The sequence below is a fragment of the Pithys albifrons genome, chromosome 2 (genome assembly GCF_047495875.1).
Source record: "Pithys albifrons albifrons isolate INPA30051 chromosome 2, PitAlb_v1, whole genome shotgun sequence".
In the NCBI taxonomy this organism is placed as follows: Eukaryota; Metazoa; Chordata; class Aves; order Passeriformes; family Thamnophilidae; genus Pithys; species Pithys albifrons.
In genome coordinates, this window is record NC_092459.1 from 44803598 (window position 1) to 44823394 (window position 19797).

The window sequence follows — 19797 nt, forward strand, 5'->3', positions numbered from 1 at the left end:
AACAATAGTTGGGCACTCTGAAAGACAAAACATGCAAGTACAGGAAGCAAAGTCCTAAGGCAAGACTTCCTAAAGGGGAGTGAGTGTGTCTTTGGAAGGTCTGTTCTGGAAGCAGTTGACCTCATGATCCTTATGGGTCCCTCCTAACTTGAGGTACTCTGTGACCCAATTTAAACAGCAGGCTTGGCTGCATGATCCCCTGTTACAGGAGTCACTCAAAAGGGAGCCAATTTTCAGGCCTGCTCCTGTTTTATTTTGGGACATACTGCCAGACTTACTTATTTTTATATTCTAGAAAAAAATGTTATTACGAAGGCACTGATCTTACTGTCAAACCTGAGGATCAGTGGGCTAGAGTATTTTGATATTTACTGGAAAACTGTTTTGGACATTTGAATATTAGGTTCTACAAGTGCTGCCTTTGAGAATAGCTTTGAGAGCTGACTTGTGTTCACTGGAGTGCCCCGAATCACTGTTAGTTATTAGAGTAGGTGTTTTGTCCTGGCTTTCTAGATCAAGCATTGTGTGGTTATTTACTGATTTTTTGATTGGGTAGCATGAATAAGGAAAAAAGTCTGTATTGCAGACAATGAATACTAAACTTACTCTATTCAAGGCAATTTAATGCTGCTTTTTTCCCTACATAACAGAGCTAATCACAGTAAAACAAGACTGACTGACACTTTCTTAAAGAGAAAAAGTCAAATACCATTTCTAGGTTGAGAATATGTTTTTCACTAGTTCATTTAAAACTTTCCACTTCTTCATTTAACATTGCTTCAATTCCATGCTGTAATTTTAAACCAGCTTTTAAAAATTGTTACGTGGCTCACTGATGAAAGTAATGCCACAGTCAGTAAGAGGCAGCTGTGGAACTACTTGCTATTGGAGTAAGTGTTATTGCAGTTTGAGGTTTTTCTTCTAGAGCTTGGTATTTCTGTGGAATTCTCAAAACTGAAAACCAGGTTGAGCACTATAGTGCCATGCCATACATCCAAACCCCAGAAAAATGGAGAGAGCAGTGAGTTTTGCCTAAATCTGTTAAAGCCTGCTAGCTTGTGTAATTAAATCAAAGCGTGATCCAGGACAAGGAAGTTACAACAACTTTGTTTCTATTCTGCTGTCTTTGAGGATGCTGTTTGCCAGTTCAAACAGAGCTTCTTTCGAGACAAAATGCAGCCAAATGGAGTATGGATTAAATTCTAGTGCAGGCAAGGTTTTGCTTCAGCAAAGTTGTAATCAACATCCTTAATGAAGGTTTTCCCCAGAATAAGTCACAGCTGTGACTGTATAGTTGGTAAAATCATGTGCTTGTCTTATGCCTGCATCTGTTGAGGCATTTCCTAAGTAATCAAAATACCTGTTTTTCTGTTACGGACTTCCAGAGTAAGGATGCTGTTGCAGTCTTGGTTCAGGTTTAGAGAGTAGAACTAAGACTTTTCTTGCCAAGAAGAGGTGGTGGTGTGTGCTGTTATCTGGAATTGTCCTGGCTTGAATAGGATGTGTGTAGGTTCATGAGTGGAATTAGTTCATGTAACTAGTAGAAGGCATCTGCAGGGAGCACTAATGATACAGGGCACGGGTAGATCCCATATTTGTGAACAGCTCCTTGTCATTCTCCTCTCATGAAGGCCCTGGTGTTTTGTGACTTTGAATATGCGAGAAAGTAAAAGATAAACCCTATGTTTTTGTGATAGAACAGGTGGGTTTGCTTTCTCTTCTGTGCTTAATGGCCTTTGATAGATGTAAATGAAACAAATTGGTGTATTTTAAATTATTTAAGGATTTCTTTTTTAAAAGATCAAATACTTTATCAGTTATACATAGTACTTTGTAGATTGACTTTTTGCTTTTTCAGGAGGCTTTTAGCAACTTGACTAGCCTACCTGTAGTATGAAATCTCCTGTGTTGAGAAGAGTTGAATCTACTGGCAGCTTTTTAGAAATAAAAAAAAAGTGTTGTTAGTCATTTCAAGCATGCTCATTTTTCCTGCCTCTGTCATTGAAGACAATGTGGTTGGGACGCTGCACTGAAGGAAAGGTGATGGTGGAAGAGAAGCCTCTCTCCATCAGCCTCTTCTGTAGTCTGATATTCCTTATTTTATTGCCTGTTTTTTGTTGTGATAGAATTGCAGAAGTCTCTTCCCTAACAGCAGCAAACATTTATGTCAGATACAACAGAAACACCTCAGTGTTTATCCAAGAGACTTGTATTACCTCACAGGTCAAAGCTTTCTGAAATCAGTAGTTTGGGGGCATACCCCATGACACCAACCATTTTCTTTATAGTAATAAAAACCTGTTTCCCTCGATACAGGCTTTTTTAGGGTTTCAGCTTAGAATGATTCTCAGGGGAAAAAACATTGTTCTTGCTGCCAGCGAAGTGGCTTCTGTTTTTCAAAATTATTGCTCAAATTTGAACAAGGACTTTGATCTTCAACTTGGTGAGAGCGTGGCCTTGTAGAGATATTTTGAGATCCTCTGAATTGAAGTCCAGTGCTATGTTTGCACAGATATTTCAGATCTCTAGCTTTACAAAATAATACCAATTGGGACATCTTAAGAGTTGTTGAGTTGCTGTACAAATGACTTGAAATAAGCTCAGTAAGTGAGGTCATGTTTTGAAAAGAAGTATGAACAATAGTAAACACCATTCCAGACGTTGAAAATGTCTCCAGCTACAACAGCAGGCAAAAAGGAGCCTGAAAGAGTAGGAGAAAGAGGCAGTTTTGTTAATGTTTAAGGGAGACTTGCCTCTTGGATTTTGCATATTTTAATTAACCACCTTATACAGCCTAACGATCTTCAAAGTTTTTGAAATCAGAGTGTAAATATCCCCAAGAAATGAACTACTTGCGTCTGGTGTTTGAGTGTGGGAGAAGGTGGGAAGACATTGCATGTTATTTAAGATATTTAAGAAGGAAAAGAAGTTCCAGATTGAAGGAGATGTTTTGACCAGTTTAATTCCTTATATAAGGTAGGATATTATTTGATTGAAAGTGAAGTTTAAACAAAAAAGAAAAGTCTGATAACACAGAATTCTGTAAATCTTGGGATACTAAGATGTGTATCATCTTGTGGAAATGTAAATATTTTTGGGATATGAATAATTTATAAATTAAAATCTGTAAGTCAACTATCTATAAAAGGAAAAAAGGCCTCTGCTGTAGCATGTCCTGAGGATAATGAAACTCTGTGAAACACTAAATTTATGCTTTCTTAAGTTATTGCAAAAATGTTGTGGAAATTAAGAAACTTTAAGGACTCAAGCAATTTGACACATTTTGTGGTGATGCCCTTGTTTGAAAGGATGTAGGGAGCCTTTAAAACATATCACAGAATCACAGACTGTTCTGAGTTGGACGGGACCCACAAGGATCATTGAGTCCAACTCTTAAGTCAATGGCCACATGGAGGATTGAACCCATGACCTGGGCATTATTACAACCAAGTTTTAACCTATTGAGCTAATTCTCCCCTTCAAACTGAAATTTTGTGCATCATTCAATATCTCTGGGTTAGTACATTCTAAATATTGACTTTACCATCCTTAAATCTTACCATTGTTCACAGAAGAAAACGTGTTGTCAACAAATTGAACATTATTATACTGAGACCCCCAATTATCCATCAGGTTAATATGAAAATGAGGAGTGAGGAGAAGGTCATTCATTTAGTTTGTCTTCCTACATTTCCTACTTCTTCCTCTTCCCTCCCTGAAATAAACTGGACTGTCTTTATTTTAGAGTAACTGGAGGATCTTCTGCATTAGTTTTCCCCCCTCCTTCTTTCAGAGTGTGTGTCTGAATAGAACCAAGATTGATCTTCTCCTTTCTTTGCCCTCACAAACCGTTGACTTCCCTGCCTGCTCACTGTGCTTTAAATTGAATCAAGAACATTGATGGGATTTTATCAGAAATCCTAGTGGACACTGCTCTTTTTCTTAGACAACTTTCAGACTTCAAAACGTGCATTGAAATAATAATAAGAAAAAAAGGGGGAAAAAAATCCATTTTATGATAATTCAGAATAGCTTGAGAATGGTCAGATGTCTGAGTTTTCAGTATTAAAATCGACTGATCAAGTTTCCTTTTTAAAAATACATATTAAGAAAAAACCCCAAACAACAAAACAACCCAAGAATATAAAAATAAATTCTTAGCATTATACAGTACCTGACAGGATTGACAAAGTGCTTATTCTAAATTGTCACTTTTGGCAGAAGTATGTGGAAAATATTTCCTACAAACTTCTTTATTTGCTCAAAGAGAACAAGAGGTTTTCTGACATTTGGTTTGCTTTTGGAGAAGATCAGCTTCAGCAAATGTGTTTGAATCTGCCGCAATATTTGTCCTTTTCAGCAATTAGCTATCACTCAAAAATTGCTGTCTTTGCAGGGAAATAAATTTCATTTTGTAAGTCAACCAGAAATTGATTTAGACTTTTATGGAGGCCAAGCCATTATACATATTTCCTTTAGTCAAAATCCCTTTTTTGTGACAAGTTTTCTAAAAATAAATAGGCCTAAAAAGACAAATATCAAGGTGGTTAAATGTAATTAATAAAAAATGTGTAGTGAAAAAAGTAGTATAAAAATGTAGACATTGATGCTTATTCTGGTTATATAACCTTCACAAAGACAGGTAAAGCTGTTCTCTACACGTTGATTTGTTTTTCTAGCTTTGTGTCATCCCTTGTGAAACTGCAATTCTGTGAAATAAATTGAATAGTCTTTTTTTCGTGTTAAAATGACTGTTAATATCGAATTAAAACCAAAGAAGTTCTTATGAGTGTCTTTCTTTTGGATTTTTTTCCATTCCTCCTTTCTTTGCTGTGTAACTTTGGGCATCGTGTTTTACTGAGTGCAAGCTCTGGAAAGGTACACACTGAAAAATGCTCAGCAGTTAAATTGTCTTGCAATCCTTTGAAAGCACTAGCAAATAATTGCAGCCTTATCTGTTAATTGAATGGTTTCAGAACATCTGAAACCCTGTCCAGCCACAGATTGATGGAACAAATTTTTGATTACCCTATTGATATAACTTAAATGAAATCCAAAAGGGGATATTATGTAAGAGCCTTGCTTGCATATTTTCTGAATGAACTGGTTCTACAGACCTGAGACATTACCCCTCTACCTTTTGGTCATGTGTTTTCTTTCACATTCAAATGGTGTTTTGCTACTGAGTCCTCTATTTCTTTAATATGGCACTGTATTTTGAAAAAGTGCTTTAAATTCAAGTTGTTTAGCAATTGCCCTGCTCCAGAGGAGATCACAGGGTTGTAAGGGTGACCTCATCACTGTCTAGAACTACCTCAAAGGAAGTTCTAGCTAGGTGGGGGTTGGTCTCTTCTCCCAGGCACTCAGCAATAGGACAAGGGGGCACGGGCTCAAGCTCTGCCAGGGGAAATTTAAGTTGGAGATCAGGAAAAAATTCTTTCCAGAGAGAGTAATCAGGCATTGGAATGGGCTGCCCAGAGAGGTGGTGGATTCCCCATCCCTGGAGGTTTTTAAACTGAGATTGGCCGTAGCACTGAGTGCCATGATCTGGTAAATGGACTGGAGTTGGACCAAGGGTTGGACTTGATGATCTCAGAGGTCTTTTCCAACCCAATCAATTCTACGGTTCTATGATTCTATGAATTTTAATTTTCTTCTGTGTTGGCTCAGCCACAGAGCTCTGAAAGTGAAGCACTTTAAAATAATCAAGGACTCTTGTGCAGTGTTTTTGTGGATGCCAATTCAGTTTCATGGATTTGATAGAATTTTTAAGATCTCTAGTTTTTTAGAAACTCTCTTAGAATCATACTTGAAAGTGGCTTTGCACAACACTGGGGGCAGGGAGGACTATTTCAAATGGAAAGTCTTGGCATTATTGGAAGTTTTTCCATAAAAATATGTATCTGAATAAAATAGAATAAACCCTTAGATGTCATAATATATGTCCTGAATAATATTAAGAAATTTTAAATTTTTAAGCAGTGTTCATTCCAGGTAAAAATAACTCAGTTGAAAAAAACGTTATAAAAGGCATACATTTGAAAATATCTTTTTTATATGTTTATATATTTATGCATATACACACACATGTATATGTTTACATGTTTTTACTGTGACACCATTGATTTTAATAATTTTGGAACCAAAGGTTATTCTGCGTTTAAGATTCAAAGCTGAGAGAAGGAGGATCTACAATGCTCACTGTCTTTACAATACTGATTTTCTGAATTCTAATAGTTTATATCTGTAGCAGAACTGCTCTAATAGATACATAGTGCATATATCTGTGATTACTACAATACTGCTTAATTTTATATCCTTTTTTCTAGAACTGTTCAAATGGCTTAATGGGGGAAAGGATTTGTTTTGATGATGATGGATTGGGAAACATTGTGTGTTCTGATAAAAAGGCATGTGTGCTAGGACTGAGGCTGGGGATATTTTCACAATGATCTGGAAAAAAAAGACCCAATTCCTGCATGTGTGTTCTGCCTGTTTCATAGAATTCACACAAATACAACACTAAGTGTCTTACAAATTCTGAGCTAATGATTTATTCAAGGTTGTACTTTGCTAGATAGTGATACTTTCATGCTTAAGTGTAGCTGCTTTGGTACTTTACCACAGCAATATGTTTGCTTTTATTTTATCCCATATCTATATTCTTTTTCTCTTGACTTGCAGCTCCTTGCCAAAAAGAAACCCCCAAAAGGTCTTTATGTCTATGGAGATGTTGGTGAGTTTCATTTGCATCCAGTGAGATCTTTTCTAACTGCTCATCTGTTCAAATTCTGGAGTGTCTAAAAGCTTTATGTTTGTGTAGCTTTATTGCTTTAATGAATTTTACAGGATTAGTTTTCTTTCACAATATGACATTATTTAATACAATTACACTCTGCTGTAAGCCGTTTGATTGTACCACATTACCATGTGGAGTTTTCAGTGTTACCCATTCCCTAATATTTAAGAATGCAATTTAAGTATTTGGGAAGTAACTGTGGGGGCCATCAGAGAGAATTCATATATTCTAATTGCAACAGTGCAGCATGAAATCATAGTTGCTTTCCAGAGGAAATACTAAGCATGTTTTCTGGATGTATGTGGAGTCATTTGTGCAACTTTTGGGCCATCTCTCTGAGGATCAAAATTTTAAAAGAGAAAAAGAACAACGCAGTTGTTCCAAGTTTTTGAACGGAAGACATAGCTGTTTTTCACAGCAGTCTGGTCTCGAACTTACTCTGTGAAAGAGTAAAGTTGTGTTAGTTCAAAACTATCAAACAAAGCTTATTGTAATCGGTACATACTGTACTTAAATTAACTACCTGTTGGATGTTTTTTATTGTTTTTATTTGAAGGCACAGGAAAGACAATGGTGATGGACATGTTCTATTCCCACTTAGAAGTAGAAAGGAAAAAGAGAGTCCATTTTCATGGTTTCATGTTGGATGTACACCAGAGTAAGTGCAGACATTGGTATTGACAACAATGTTACAAAATATGGTCTGTCCCATTCTCATGATTGTATTAATCACTGTAACTTTATTCAAGTACTTAAGGAAAAGGTAAAAGAATAGGAGAAATGTTGAAGCATTTTAGCATTGTCTGTCAGACCAGGGTAGATATTAATTGCATATTATTTCTCAAGTATCTTTTCTGAAAGAGAGATACGTATACCTGACTGTTAGAAACTTGGGTGTATTGTTTAGGATGAAATCCTTAACTAAATGTTTTCCTGTTACCAATTAGCTTATATGAAATCTGAAGGCAATTGCTAAAACTGAAACTGTAAAGGTTTATCTCCATCTGCATCTTGAATAAACAATAACTAAATCAGGTAGAAATGCCAAGGAGAATGGAAACTACTCTAGTTGACTAACTTAGTATTACTATGAGTAATTTGTAGGAAAAATTCATAGAAAGAAGTTCATCCTAAGTTTCAGAAAATTTTCTGACAGGGTGAAAAGGCATTTTGTTTTGACAGAGATGCCTTTAAAATATTTTGATATTTTAAAATTTGCTTCTGTTTTTAGATTTGATGACTGTGTAACACTATGAAATTGTTAACTATTGCTGTAATTTACAAGTGCTGTGACAGCTACATTTTTCTTGGGAAGCTTTCATCAGTGTGAACTGGAGCCACTTTTAGTGCTCAGTTTTCTATCATCACTAGGTCACTCTTGAGATTTTCTGATTCTATTTCTTGTCATTTGTGCTTAATCTTAACAAAGGTAGCTTCCTGCTGCAGAGTCTTTGTTTCTGAATGTTTGTTTGTAGTCAGATGAAATACAATGCATGAGACAGAAAGGATGGATATAATAATCTTACCCTGTGCCAGTATCATCATCTTCACATTTTGAAGTATAACTCTGTTGCTATGTATGTGTTTTTCTAACTAAAGACATTCTAAGAATACTTTCAGAACAAGATAAAACTGTAATTCATATTAGTTTATAATAGATAAGATGTAGGTGCATATCATTCAAGTCTTCTTTGATTTTTGTTTTGCATATTCATAAATGAGAAAATATGAATCGCAGAATCTGTCACCTTTTAATTGTTGCCTGGATATGATTGAAAACTGTTTCGCCCTCTTGAAATCAGACTAAGTTTGAACCTTTCTTATTTTTACTGGACTGAGTTACTTTTTGTTTGGTAGTTAGATAATTTTGTTCTTCCCATCTTAGAAAAAGAAATAAGAAATATTTGTTCTTTTCTGTTTTATCAACTAAGGAATTCATCGCCTTAAGCAGAGCTTGCCAAAGAGAAAGGCAGGATTTATGGCCAGATCATATGACCCAATTGCACCAGTGGCAGAGGAAATAAGCCAAGAGGCTGCTCTCTTATGTTTTGATGAGTTTCAGGTAAGAAGTCAGAGATCACTCCTTCACTTCAAGGGAAACTGCATAAAATTACTTGTGATCTTAAAATCTAACACTTGTCACTGCTAATACAGTATTAGAATCACTGGCCACCAGTGAACTGTAGAAGTTGAAGAGTGTAAGTTGCTTCACAGTTTTGAAGGTGGCAGATTTGGGGGATTTTTTTCACAGTACATAAAGATGTAAGTTGTCAGTATAAGTCCCCGTATAGTGCTTTTGTTTACCAATCTATTTACTGACCACACAAGGGGGAATTAGAGTTTGTCCCGGGGCCCATGAATACTTCAGGGCAGGGGGCATCATCCTGTGCTGAGTCTGTGCCACCCAACGCTTGCTTGGTGTGCCTGCTCTTTGTAGTTCATATAATGCAACAAAGTACTCTCAGGGTGATTAAGGATGTGTAAATAATATCACAGAATCACAGACCATTCTGAGTTGGAAGAGACCCACAAGGATCATTGAGTCCAACTCTTAAGTCAATGGCCCACACAGGGGATTGAACCCATGACCTTGGCATTATTACAACCAAGTTTTAACCAATATGTCAAATTCAACCTAAATTCTTTCCTGGAGTTACTGGAGTCTTTGGCATGACTGTGCCAGATTATATCAACACATTTTAAGAACCTTTCATTGAATGAAATGTGAAAATTTAAACAGGCTTTTAAAATTACCTTTGCCCAAGCTAACTTGATTGTTTCATTGGTTTTACACAGCTTGTGAATATTGTTTTAAGAGCACATCATGAACTTAAGTGTAAAATTGCTTCATTTATTAGAGAAGCTAGAGGTATTGGCCACTCTAACCAACTGGGATTTTTTTTAATTTTAATTTAATGCTGAACAAGATAAGAACAGATCTGAGTTAGTTCTCAAATCACTGATAGTAAAAGAATAATCTATTAACTGTATATGTTCTGTGTTCTGCTCTTAAATAAATATATTTCTGAAATGGGTGGAGCAATTTATGTTTGCTAGCTGTTATTTTACAACCATGTGCACCTGAGGAAAGTAACTGTTTTATGATCAGGTTCCCTGAAGGGGATTTTTGTGAAGCAGGAGTTGTTTTAAGTTACTCTTCCATTTTTCATCTGGGGGCAGTCCTGGGATCTACAGTTTCAGAATGTGTGGAATCATTGTGATTGCTGCTGTTTCATCATCTAATTTATGTTTTGTCTGTTGAGTATGAATGCTGGGCTTCTGAAACTTGTATATAAAATCTAAATAGAGAGAGAGTTGTATTTTACACTATGAAGAAATGGGAAGGTTTGGAGAGGGAAGTGATAATCGTCGTGAAATTAGATGCTCAAATTGTAGAAAGAGGCTGTAGCATATATAGGTGTAAATACCTGCTTTTCTATATAAGTGCCGGTTGCTTTCATGTCCTGGTATTGCTGTTGTTTCCAGACTGCCTGTCATGTTTCCACGTTTCAAAGTATTGTTCGTTCCCAAATTGATTGCCTGCTCCCCCTGCTGACTTGCTTGAAGTACATCGCTGACTTCAGTTGTAAAAATCACCTGTTTTTGTCAGTCCATCACAGTTGGGAAATTAATACAAGAACTATATTTTAAAAAGTGTTTCTAAGACTTTGCATTCATATGTGAATTTTTCAAATCTACTTGTTCTAGGTGTACTCATTTTCTAAATTCACAGATTTCTGAATGACTGGATTTCTTGCCTCATTTTCTGTAGCATCAAACTCTGCACAGGTTTTGCCTACTGAAGAGGACTTCCAGCTTTCTGAAATTTTGCAGAAGACACTGAACTTTGGATAACAAACCTTCAGCTTAAGTAATCATGAAGTAGTGCAGGACTGGAAGAACAGCTCACATTAATAATAAAGAGCCATATTTAATTCAAGATTTTTCCAACTCATTTCCCCAGTGGAGATCATGGCTCTATTTCACTGCAGTCTGATGTACTCGTGTTTAAAAAAATTACTAGATAAAATTGAAACTGGAAAGAGCTGGAAACTCAAAATATGTACCGCTCTGACTTGTGGACAGTGACTCTCTGTCTTGACAGATGTAAAGTGAAGTTGGGTCTTTAGTGCTTGCGCAAAATAAATGTGTGTAGAGGCAACATCAAAACCAAAGTACTGAGATTTGCTTTAAGCCCTTCAATTTGTTTTCAGATACCTATTGGACAAAAGAAAAGGAGAATAAGCTGAAATTTTTTATTTCTCTTAAGTACAGAAACATGGGCAAGTGATATTGCAAACAGGGACAGCCAAAAATATTGTTAATGCTTATATTTCAGAGCAAACCAAATGCAGAACTTCAGGAGACAAAAGCACTCCTTATGCTGCAATTTTAGTTTTACAGTGAGCTAAAGCAAACAGAAGTTTTCTGAAGTGAATCTTCTTGCAAAACCTTCAGAACTATCAAGCAAGTGGAGATTTGACTAGTTGGTGTAGAAAAATCCCTCAATACTTTTTTAAAAAGTAGTTTTCTGTGTTCCAAAGTATGGTATTAAGAAAATTACTGTTTTAAATGTTCCTTTTTGGTAAAGACTGTGTGGTAGCCAGGACTTCAGTGATGGAATTAAGCTTCTGTGTTTGTCTATTTTGAAGCAGGATTTTGTCAACATTTGCCTGAGTCACAGGCTATCAGGTTATTAAAGTATTGGTACTTCTTACTGATCTGTGTTATACAGTTTACTGTTAATATTAAAGTCATCTTTTTTTTTCTAATTGCCAAAGTCTTAAGCCATTCTAAGAGCATGTCCTCATTTTGAAGAAAACCCCCAGAATTAAGACATTTACAATTATAATTTTGGTGTTTCAAAACACAAAGTTGGCTTATAAAAAGAGTCTAATTATGGTTTAGTGATCAAATAACTACACAAATGTAGCTGGAAACTCTGAATTTGGTGTATGACTGTAAACTATGTTTGTTACTATTGAAAATGAAAACAGAATCTCTACTTCTTGGGAAGCTGACTGATCATGCTGTGTTAGTCTTAATATACCATCAGTACTGTTTGGACTTAAAGTGAACTACAATTTAGAGAGTTTTTACTAACCTGCAGTCTATTAAAAGCCTCTAATAAAAATTAGGCTCTTATTTTTGTGCTAATACTAATTGCTGATAATAAATGCTTATGTTTGTCATTCATTACATGAAACTGTACCAATCAGTGGCTGACTGAGTCTCAGGCACTTAGACATGTAAATTAACTATTAACCTAGTGTTTTTCCTTCTTTTTTCTTCTTTCTTTTTTTCTAACATGAGTCATAATGGAAGGCAGTACTAGGTCATAAAAATCTTTTCTCTTAAATGCTAATGAAATTTCTGTGTTCTCTCCATTAGCAGGCTCTCCTTAGTGGTAATTTGTAGCTTTGATGAATGCTGGATACAGGAAAAACATGAGAATTTACAATCCTTTAGTTACTGTCTCCTACCTGGTTTACCTTGTAGAAATTTTTTGTCTTTCCCAAACTACATTAGATAAAAAGAGCTCATATTTTCATCCTGGTCCTCAAAATGGCTCTTCCTTTTTGACAGAGCTCTCAAGAGGTGTTTTTTTTTGTTGTAATGCAGTTCATAATTCTGCATAAAACAACAGTTCTTATTAATAAGAAAATGTTATTTTTTTGTTTTATCAACATTAATATTCTTTTGCTCCCGTTTTTCTAAAGGTAGCATGCTTTGTGATATGTTAAACAAAAAAGTTTGTAACAAAATGACTTACATAATATGTTTTTAAAACCTGGCTTTTAGATTTGCCTTGTGGTACAACAAATTCAGTTACCCCTAAGAGGCACATCTGTAGTGATTCCTAGTGTGTCTTTTTTTTTTAGGAATGGGGGAAGTTCCTATATTTTAGTATTCAGAAGACATAAATTAGTGATAAATGATTCATAAGCAGATCTATTAGACATATTGTATAATAGTAAATTACTGTATTGTTTTTTAATATCAGATCTTAGAAGAGATGTGCAAATCTGAGGAGTGTGTTATAGATAGTGTAAAAGTTTAGTTTTTAAAAGTCCCTATTAATGCATTCCATTTTTTACTGTCTCTAGTGTGGAACTCTCTTTTGGGTTTTTTTCTGCCCAGAAAGGTAATTGAGAAATGTGAGAGTGGTGGGAGGTGTAGAGGTGTGGAATAGAATTAAAAATGATAGTGGCTCAAATCTTTCTGTTCATGTATTACTGTCACGGTGTATACACAACTAAGCTGGTGACAGCACAGCAACCTGTCAGTCTGTTGTATGATGAGTGTGTGTAACTCTCACCATGCTACCACTGGTTTATTTCCCCGGGATAAGGGTCTGTTTTGGTAAGTCAAAATGCAACAAGTGTCTGTATAATAACCACAGGGAATGCAGGAGAATCAAGTGTAATGATCATAAACATGATTTACATATTAAGATTTACTGATCTCAGCTGATGAAGTCCTATGAAATAGAAATTGCTGTTGAAACAAGGAGTGCTTTTTTCCTAAAAACTTAGTATATTTTTTCATTTGTACAGAGTAGTTTCTGTTTCCTTTTATTTCTTGGTACTATGAAGCAAGTTCGTTAAGCTAAAATTAAGATCTTTAAAGAAATTTTACCTAACGGTGGTTTTTTTAAGTCTGATTTTTCCTCCTTCCCCCTCCCCAATATCACTTGTCCTATGCATTTTTATTTTTCATTTGTGTTTTGCTCCTGAAGGTTAGAAGAGGCTGACTGTGCTGGAAGTGACTGCCTGCCTTTTGATTATTCATGGACAGTAATAGAAGGCACTTAAAAAGAACAATGAAATTGCTTATTTTTGTGATGGGCCATCTGTTGAATTGTTTTTTGCAACAATCACACAATAGTATCTATGTCATATCATTCTATTTTCAACAGCAGCTGATTATGTATAGTTGGCTACTTGTCTTTATTTCTGAAGTCCCGTGACCATATAAATTCACCTCTGCAAACCTTTGCCTCAAAGGTAATAGAAATGTAAAACAGCCGGTGTGTATTTTCTTTCTATTTTCTGGTTTTTTTCATGTTCCTCCTAATTATGTAGGCTTCTTTAATGTTTAGGTCTGTTTTCTATGTCTCCCACCTGTAGTTTTATAATAGAAGTTAACATGGAATCATTTAGCAATTGGTAAAGAAATGGTGGAGTTCTGTGATAAAGAGTGGGCAAGTTTTGAAAGACTGTGGTACATTCACTGCTTATTAATTATCTCTTTTATTTTTTTCTCCCCAAGCAATAATTAGAATCTTTCTCCAATGGCTTTCGCTAACAAGCATTTTCCCTAGCTACAAAGCCACTTGCAGATCTATTGCAGCAGAAGCTGAAAGCAAGATAAAACAAATGTGTTGTCTTCTACAGGTCACTGACATTGCTGATGCCATGATTCTGAAGCAGCTTTTTGAAAATCTCTTCCAAAATGGAGTTGTCGTTGTGGCAACATCTAACAGGCCACCAGAAGGTAAAAACAAACATGCTACTGGTATGATTCAAAGGCAATTAATCTCAGTATCTTACAAGATAATTGTATTTATATCATACAGTATTTAATACTAATAAAATCTCTAGTCTTCAAGAATCTGAGAGGTTCCAGTTTATCCCCTATTTTTTCTAGTTCTTAAGGAAGAAAAGTTTTTGCTAAATCTTACTCCTTTCTCTCAAACCCAGTATGTTGCTTCCTCCATCACTCCCAAATCCTTCTCTTTTCTGATCTCTGTTCTACCCAAACTAGTGGAAGGGTATTTGGGGACAGGGGTGTTGAGGAGGGGTAAAATACTTCCGGTTTTGGATGGATGCCAAAATAGGAATAGACCATATTCTGCAGAAGAAAGAGGAAACGAGAGTACAATCCTTCACAGTTTCAGACTCGGGAACTTGCAGATGTGATACTCCAGCTCAGTGGAGAATCCCTTATCAAGATGCCCTTAAAACCCGATTTGAGTTCACTGGGAGTGACTTAAGTGGAGAGTTGTTTCCATCTCTAATGTTTTTAAGAATAACTAGTCACTAGCAGTGGCTAGCTAGATAATTCCTTCCATGAAGTGCTCAAAACTATGTAGGTTTTAACCATTGTAATTTATTGTAGAGGAGAAAATTATTTGTATAGTGTAGCATTAACAGTTAGCATAATGCATATTTCTATGCAACTTTTATGACAGTTTAGTTTTGAACATTTGAAAAATATACAAGTCACAGTATTAAATTTAACTACCAGTTAATTTTTCTCCCAAAATTCATTTAGTAAAAGACAATCACTAAAGATTTACAATGCACCTTATGTTAAAAAATCCAAACCAAAAAAACCCAACAAAAAAACAACATAAAAAGGAAATGAAAACACTCAAGGTTTTTACTAGAGGGGTAAATAATTTCCTCTTGGCTTATTTTCCTTATTTCTGCAAACAAGATGAAATCATAACTACTGTAGTTGGGTTAGCCACAGACAGACTGGATGTCTTACTCAGTTGATGTCTTACTCATCCTTGTGTTTTTTTGAAGCACTGCTCTTTAAAGTTCAGGAGAAATTTTAATCATAAGTTGGGAATTGTATCCAACATCAAGATACCGTTTTCTGACTTTTATTGTCCTGTGGGGTTCTTTAATGCACTTTAAGTCACTTTATCAACCTGAAAGCCATTCACTTGTTCTAGCTGCCCAACAGAGAATGTCATAAACAACATCTCCAGAACTGAACTATATTGCAGTCCAGGTGTTAGTCAGTGCCTGTCTCTTCCCTTGTCACTATTCCTGCATGCTCACGGCATGTCTGAAATCCTTGTGCAGTGAAGAGAGTTGAGTTACTGTAGTATGTCACACCAAGGTTTAAGACTGAATGGAGAGATTTGTTTCCTGTGCATACACCAAGGGGAAAAGTGGCATTTTCATTAGAGAGCAGATGTATCCAGCTGCTGAACATTAGTGCTGCACTTAACTGTGTTGTAATGAGGGCAGTCCCGTGGTGTAAAGGAGAGCACTGTGGACTCTGAATCCCAAGGACCTGAGTTCGAGTCTCAGTAGGGACCATCCCCTGGCAGTTCAATGCCTCCCTGCCATCCCATCCCATCACATCTCGGATGCTCAGCAGGGTCAGCCCCGGTTAGTACCGGGTGCTGTGACAGTCCCGAGGACTTCCCTGTCACTGTCCAAGCTCGCTCGGCCGTGGCAGATGGACCTCAGGACTTAAACGGTGGGGCCAGTTCTGTGCACGCTGTGCCTGACCTAAAAAATCCACTGCGCAGGCTGGAAGGGCACACCCACGTGGGGAGAGCCCTGCCCAAATCTGCGTTCGCCAAGTCTGGCCATACATACATACAACTGTGTTGAACTTCTTCCCCTGGGGGATGTGAGGGGAAATACTGAGGCGCAGTATTTGAGGAATCCTAGCTTCATTTCTCCACAAAAATTACCATTTATTTTTTCATCCTCACGAAGCAGAGACATAATACAAAACTCACAGCCCTACTGGCTAGAAGACCTACCAGGAACAGCTGTCTAATAGTATTGTTACATGTTCACTAATCTTTTCAAGTAAATAAACACTTGCTATACATTTTTAACAAATGTATTGCTGCCATGATTTGCAGAGTGGTGAATGAGCATGATGCATGGCTTCCTACAACTTTGTTACTGATTAGGAGGATGTGGAATCACCTTCACTGATAATTTCTCTAAATGTTCCTGTGTGCATATCCCAATTTTGTGAAAACCATTCTGTAGGTGTCCTGTTGGTGTCTCGTGCATGCTGCATCTTCTGTCCACCATGTGATGCTGGCAATGCATAAAAGCTTCAGCTTAGCTTTATCCTTCAGGCATTGTGGGGAATATAAGGGATAATGATAATGTGGTGTGGTTTCCGTGTGGAATTTTGGTGATACCTTTACCAGATGTCTATATTATCTTATTCTTCCCTCCCATCAGTCATAGGTGCTAAACTGCCTTTTTAAAAGGCTTCCTAATATTAATGAACCAGAGCAGCCCATCATACAGTTCAAGTGATTGTGTTTTGAAAGAAGTCATCATTGCCTTATGAACTTCTTGGATGGCTGTATAACTTCCAGAGTTCATGTTGTATAAATGTATAGTGATAAATAACACACAAAAATGCTGCTTTGCAGTTGTTTTTGGTAATTTATATTTTCTTTTAGTGCATATCTGCTCTTTGTTACCTACCATCCCAATTTTTTTTTAAATTCAGGGTTTTTTTAGCAACTTTGCCTAAGATAACAGAATAATTAAATTTTCATTTTTTTGGCCTTATGAATGACCCTTTTTCTTGCTTTGGAAAAGGGGGTGTACCTGGCAGAATTGCTAGAAGATAAAAGTGTACCACTGTAAACTGAAAAAGAATGATACTGGCTCCGTAAACTCAAGTTGTGTATTTTTAGTTTATGTGCGGGTTTAGCAGTTGCAGTTTAACCCTATAACATACCAATTTATACCCAGCATTACAAATAATTTCTCTAACCTTACTTTAAAACATGCTGGTCTAATTTATTCTGTTGGAATTAGTTACATGTCATTAGAGATCTAAGTATATTTTCATTCCCTGCCTTTTTCAGACTTCCTCAGGGTATTCCTTTCCTCCTTAAGAATGTGTTGAATTTTTGTATAGTAAAAGAAGAGAAATCAATTTCAGCTCTCCTTTTCTGCCTTTTCTTCCTCCTTGTGTCTCCAGCAACACTGAGTTTTATTTGCTAGACTTACAGACAAGCCGACATTGTTATTAAGACTAAGTAGCAAAATGGTACTGATTTTCTTTCTTTCAGATCTCTATAAAAATGGTCTTCAGAGAGCTAATTTTGTACCATTCATTGCTGTGCTGAAGGTAAGGAGACCCACTTGTTAAATGCCTTTCAGTTTTCCCTGTTGTATAAATAAATTAGTGATTTGTGCAGGATTGATTTGATGCTACTTTCCAGATTTTATATATATGCTTTAACTATTTACGGGGAAAATAATTATAGGTAAGGCAAGAAGGGACTGTCTCCTTCTGGAATTAACATGTCTTGAAAGCTGGATATTTTTAGTATGGCAAAAAGTTATCTTTTTTACTAAGGCAGGAGAATTTGTTTGTTTGGATAAGACTTTGTTGCTGACTGGTATGTGTATTCTGTGTAACATCGTATTCTTCTAATATTTGTGTTGTACTTGTGGACATCTTACATTTATTATGCTACAAAAACTTGCTGTTTTTTGATGGAAGGAAAGTAGTGTTTGTTCTGTACCCTTCAGTTGGCTTCTTTCTGGATGTTTCTGTTAAGGTGGTCGGCAGTAAAGCAGCTGACACTGCCTTGGGTTTTCAGTGGGCCCTTTTCAAATCATGATGTTGCTTGGTTGCCTAAGCACCTTTGAAATCCCATCTGATGCCAACATTTGAACAGTTACCAGGTTTTGAAGATAATATGCCACTGATATTATTGTGCCCGTCCTATGCATTGTAGCATGGCTGTGTATAAAGTCAGGGAGGTTACCAATGAAAGTGGTTCTCACCTGGATGGCTTTAGAAAAGTAAGAAACATTAAAATAAACAACCAACCACTTCTATTTCAGATTCTTGAAAAGGGTTTATTCTGTAGCTGGCTGCACTGAATGCAAGAGAGCTCCCAATCATAAGAGTATTTTCAAGAATAGAAGTAGTTTCATATTCAATTGCTTTTTGAAATGCAGCAACCACAGCAAATAATTCTTTTCTATGTATCTTTCCTTGTTGACTCTGAGTTTTCTTTTTGATAAATATGTGGCTCTTTTATTTCACTGGTCATTAGACTTTAAGAGTATCTATCATGTATGCTTATTTGTAGTTTCCTTTTTTTTGCTCTTTTTGTCTAGCTGAGGAAAAAAAAAGTGATATATAGTTTATGCCTATAGAACACCTCATCAGGACTGGGAAAGTAATGAAAATTTTTTAGAAGGGACCATGTGGATAGAATGCTGAGAGAAGCACTAAAAGTGGATTGGTCTAGAGCTGCAGCAGAGAATGGAGCAGTGCAACAAGAAACAAGTACCACAAGCCAGACTTGAGGTAGATGAGTATTATCATCATAATGAATGAAGGGAGAAAAAAATTTAACACTACTCATGAGGGTCTTTCTAAAATTCTGGATTGTTCTTTTTCCCCACTGTGTTTTAACACTGCTCTAAATATATCTGCCTTCAGTGTCACTTTAATAAAAGTTACCAATATGACATGATTCTTTCCCAAAAACATAATGCCTGAAAGGTGGATCAGAGGAGGTTTTAAAAAAATGCTTCTCTGACCCTAACTGGAAAATGGAATGGTAATGGAAAGGTACTAAAAATATTAATTAAAAAATGTCAAAATCTACATTTTTAATGTAACACATTAAAAACCCACACTGGATGGGCATTAAAAACCCACACTGGATTCTTCTAAAGTAAGATTTTAACAAATGACCTTTATGTTAAAAAGGTGTGGATAAAACTACATTGGTTCTCTGGCTTTGGTAGTTTGAGAAATGCAGAGTTAGGGCTCCTAATGTGTGTAGAATCTGTGATGGCATTGGTGTAAATGGATGAAGTAGCTTCTGCCTCAGCTGTGTGTAATTCTGTGTGTGACTAGAAAACGTAAACATAATATCTTCCAGAATTGTGTGTGAAAATATGAAGGAAAATACTACACTGGTTCCTTGCAAATGTTTGATTTGTCCTCTCAATCTTTACCTCGCTCCAAAACATGTGTGTCTGTGGTAATGTCACTCATCTGATCTCTTCTTCCCTGGCACTGGCTTTGACAGCTGAGACTGACCCCTGTCTTGGTTTTCACTGGGCTCAGAGCCTCCTGAAGGTCTTTTGTTTAGGGGTTAGTGGAACCAAATGGGTGGGTTGGTTTTCTTTGTTCCAGTAATTAACTTTTATGATCATAAGTCTTAAAATGAGGCTTTAGCACTAGAAGTAGTTCAAGTTCAACATAGGAGCTTCAAATTCCTTGAAATGTTCTTGGGA

At 36.3% G+C, this 19797-nt stretch overlaps 1 protein-coding gene across 1 annotated transcript in view; it reads left to right on the forward strand.

Moving 5' to 3' along the window:
* AFG1L (AFG1 like ATPase) overlaps positions 1-19797 on the forward strand; it is a 69372-nt gene that overhangs the window by 10378 nt on the left and 39197 nt on the right. The window contains exons 3-7 of the mRNA XM_071548861.1: positions 6685-6736; positions 7356-7457; positions 8731-8861; positions 14197-14296; positions 17601-17659. Of these exons, the coding sequence (XP_071404962.1) occupies positions 6685-6736; positions 7356-7457; positions 8731-8861; positions 14197-14296; positions 17601-17659 (444 nt within the window). The remainder of the gene's footprint in view (positions 1-6684; positions 6737-7355; positions 7458-8730; positions 8862-14196; positions 14297-17600; positions 17660-19797) is intronic.